The sequence below is a fragment of the Otolemur garnettii genome, unplaced genomic scaffold (genome assembly GCF_000181295.1).
Source record: "Otolemur garnettii isolate 467f Iridium unplaced genomic scaffold, OtoGar3 scaffold00091, whole genome shotgun sequence".
NCBI lineage: Eukaryota > Metazoa > Chordata > Mammalia > Primates > Galagidae > Otolemur > Otolemur garnettii.
The window spans coordinates 606,081-610,124 of NW_003852486.1; the positions used below are offsets into that span (position 1 = coordinate 606,081).

General features: G+C 47.1%; 1 protein-coding gene across 1 annotated transcript in view; it reads left to right on the forward strand.

Moving 5' to 3' along the window:
• The first annotated feature begins 300 nt into the window (after positions 1–300).
• The window catches only part of PEX19 (peroxisomal biogenesis factor 19), a 6,248-nt gene continuing 2,504 nt past the window's right edge, over positions 301–4,044 (forward strand). The window contains exons 1-5 of the mRNA XM_012808578.1: positions 301–393; positions 1,741–1,850; positions 2,263–2,428; positions 3,125–3,210; positions 3,417–3,578. Coding sequence (XP_012664032.1) covers positions 321–393; positions 1,741–1,850; positions 2,263–2,428; positions 3,125–3,210; positions 3,417–3,578 — 597 coding nt within the window. The 5' untranslated portion in view covers positions 301–320. The remainder of the gene's footprint in view (positions 394–1,740; positions 1,851–2,262; positions 2,429–3,124; positions 3,211–3,416; positions 3,579–4,044) is intronic.

The window sequence follows — 4,044 nt, forward strand, 5'->3', positions numbered from 1 at the left end:
TCAAAAAAAAAAAAAAAACACAAACCTAAAACAACAACAAAAAAACCCGAGCAACTTATAAACTTTTAGAACACAGTTTATCTATAATCCAGGAAGGCACGTTAATGAACTATACTGAATGATAACCTCATGAAGTTCCATCTCAAAAAAAAAAAAAAAAAAAAAGTACCCAAACCTAAAGCTTCCTGTCCCTTTAAAAATGGCGGTTCCGCACGGTCCAGCAACACCATTGGTTCAGGGGCGGGGGCGCGCGAGAGAGGGGCGGGGCACGTGGCGGCGCTGGGGGTTCCGCCCCCTACGGCACGTCGCGGGGCAGCAAGATGGCCGCAGCTGAAGGCGACTGCGGTGGCGTTGCCCCCGATGCGGACCGGGAATTGGAGGAGCTTTTGGAAAGTAAGAGCCCATAGTGGAAAGGCCTGAAGGGGCGATTGTGTGGACCCATTCAGGGGGTTAAGTGAACCTGAGACATTTGGGGTGGGGCAGGAGAAGCTCTCCAAAGGTGAGACCTCGAAAGAATTCTCTGGGTCACCCTGTTCCACCTCCGCGGCGAGAGTTGGGGAGCTCATCTTGGACCCCTGAGCGTCCTAGACCGTGGATCTTCCTGCCAGAGGAGGAAACGGTAACCCCTAGGACCGTGTTTCACGATCTCCCTCTAACTCGAATTGCTTGGGTAAAGTTCTTGGGAGTGTGATTCCCCCCTCACTGCAGGCAGTAGTAGCAGAGTTTGGCCGTCGGTGGGCAGCGAACCGCAGCCCTCATCCCTCTGTGCCTTGTCCTGGCCTCCTTAACTCAAAAGACACTTTTTTTACTTTTCCTGATCTTTTCCCGTTGCTCTCCCCAGGCCTCTTACACAGTTCTTTTATCGCGTCAGTAGGTCAAACAGACTCTTTTCTCATTATTTTGAGAAACTGGGGACGAGGTGTTTTCAATGGGAAGACAGTTCACCCTCTTGAAAGACGGTGGCTTATTCCCCACTCCTCTGTTGGTTTCCTTACCAGAGTAGGTGTAGTGCCTTCGCCCTAGGCCTGGCAGACGGAGTGGTGGTGACAACACAGGCTTTTCAGGGTAGAGGTGAATTTTTTATCTATTGCCTAGTGACAGAAATGTGGGCAGGCAGAAAAATGAACAGAAACGGTGAGGAGTGCCAAGTGACTGTGAATTGGCATTTCACAGTTATCTGCAGAGATGAGGCCATGAGGAGCTCTAGGAGCTTGCGGGGGAAGAGCTATACTGGAGAGTAAGAGAAGACAGTTTAATGCCCTCCTATGGAGTGCAATATGTAGTCTCTCAATTTGTACCAGTACCAGGACAGCAGTAAGCTGGGAACGTCTTGTGCTTTCTTCCCAAAGATTATTCCCTTTAGGACACCAGAATGAGTTCAGGGTTGTAAGAACATTGATGTTTCTGACGGATATTTACATGAAATTTCTAGAGAGTCATTAGAGTTTGGCAGGGAGACACTGTGTACATGGAGATGTCTCTGCAGAACTTCTTTTAACCCTTTCCTCCTAGCTCTGAGGTGGACCTTTTCTATCTTAAGGGGTTTTTAACCCTTTGATCATAATAAATTAGGTAATCCAGAGGGAAGAGGGAGGCTTGATGGGGTGGGCTCAAAAAATTAGGAAATTGAGTTAAGTTGGCAATTTGAAAGATCTTTTCCCTAACGTTTTGCCCCAGAACCACCCAGCCTTCCATTCTCATTCATCACCAACACACACACCATGTCTCTTGTCTCTGAAGGTGCTCTTGATGATTTCGATAAAGCCAAACCCTCCCCAGCACCCCCTCCTACCACCACGGCCCCTGATGCTTCAGGGCCCCAGAAGAGATCGCCTGGAGACACTGCTAAAGTATAAATTCCACCCCTTGAAGGGAAGGGGGAGGGGTTGGGCTTAGAGTTCTGAGTAGAGGTGGGGCAGGCCCTATGGGCCTGACGGAAAGGGTAGGGGGAGGGTGTCTTGGCCTCACACTGCTGAGTGCTCTTAAAGACCTCAGTCCTTGTGAAACAGGGACTAAAGTTCGAGTATCTCAAGAGAGTTCCTTAAGAAAAGAGCAGGTTTAAATGGCTGAATTAGTATGCCACCCATACCTCCTCCAGTAGCCTTCTTTTACTGTCTTCATTAGGCGAGATAGTTAGAATGTCCAGTGGTAGGAGGGAGGCACCACACCTCCCAAGCAACTGCCTGTGGCTTCTGTCAGAGGCCAGGTGCAGTGCAGTGCCGTGCCAAGTAAGGGATGCATTTTGGCCATCTTTCCCTGCAGGATGCCCTCTTCGCCTCCCAAGAGAAGTTTTTCCAGGAACTATTCGACAGTGAGCTAGCTTCCCAAGCCACTGCGGAGTTCGAGAAGGCAATGAAGGAGCTGGCTGAGGAAGAGCCCCACCTGGTGGAACAGTTCCAAAAGCTCTCAGAGGCTGCAGGGAGAGTTGGTGAGGAGAGGACCCCAGACAAATGGAAATTTTGAAGAAACCTCTTAAGTCTTTGTTGCTGGAGGGCACCAGAATTCTTAGTAAAGTAGATAGCAGTCGAGTCACAGCCTTGGGTTAGGGCAAGGCAATGGAGGAGAGAGATGAATCCTGCTTAATGAAAAGAGGAAGATAGATTGGAAAGTAATAGAAAAGATTATTCCAAACTTAGCATTTTTTTTTCTATTTTTTTTTTTAGAGACAGAGTCTTACTTTGTCACCCTCAGTAGAGGCATCACAGCTCACAGCAACCTCCATCTTTTGGGCTTAGGCAATTCTCTTGCCTCAGCCTCGCGAGTAGCTGGGCCTATAGGCGCCCGCCACAACGCCCAGCTATTTTTTTGTTGCAGTTTGGCTGGGGCTGGGTTTGAACTTGCCACCCTCGGTATATGGGACCAGTGCCCTACTCACTGAGCCACAGGCGCTGCCCTAAAGTTACCATTTTAAAGGCCACAGTGTTCCTAGGGATGTTATGGAAGATAAACTGACACATAGTCTATGTAGGTTTATGAAATGACTCTGAAGATAACCATGGTATTCAAAGATTTGGAGTATGTGATTCACTAGTAAGTGCTTCCTATCCAAACTGGTAACCAATTCATTCTAGGCACGAAAACAGTTAAAATCTTAAATGATGCTGGTTCTTTTGATCTCTTCTAGGGAGTGATGCAACTTCCCAACAAGAATTCACTTCTTGCCTAAAGGAGACACTAAGTGGACTAGCCAAAAATGCCACTGACCTTCAGGTGAGGGAGAAGGGGTCTCGGGCCACAAGGGGCCCACTCCCAGACACTTCTCAAAAGACAGGTGCTCTTGAGTATCACCCGAAGTCTGTCCCTGCCTAACTGTTTTGTTACAGGCAAGTTTAGATAGTTTATCTCCCCCATCTGGAAAAGTGGTAAGCATCCCAATAAAGCATTATACGTGCTCATCTCTTTCTTGTCCTGTCTAGAACTCAGGCATGTCAGAAGAGGAGCTGACCAAGGCCATGGAGGGGTTGGGTATGGATGAAGGCGATGGGGAAGGAAACATCCTCCCCATCATGCAGAGTATTATGCAGAACCTGCTATCCAAGGATGTGTTATACCCATCACTGAAGGAGATCACAGAAAAGGTTTGTTAACCTTCCATTTCTGCTTTTTCTCTTCACTCTCCATGTCAACTCACATGGGTTATTTTGTCTCCTCATAGACTGCAGAACAAAACTTGAGTGTACAAGTCTCTCTGATTTTTTTCCTCCTCCGTTTATTTACTGGTACTGGGGAGAGTTGGAGAGTGGGGAAATTTGTGTCTCTGAGGCAATAAAGCTACCACGTTGAGAATGTCTAGGATATCTAGGACATAGGAGGAAATTCTTTAGCTCTAGTTGTTGTAAAATGGTTCAAGGTTCTGGGGTTGTATCTAATCAACCCTTTCTTGCTTTTCTGACTTCACTTCTCCAGCAAGGATTCCCTGAGCATTTACTGGATTTATGTTATAAGTAATGTAAAAGTACCTTAAATAATGCTCCCTGCCATTAGAGAGCTTATAGTTTTCCTGGAGAGATAAAATAGAGAAATGGAAGGTTTGTTTTTTTTTTT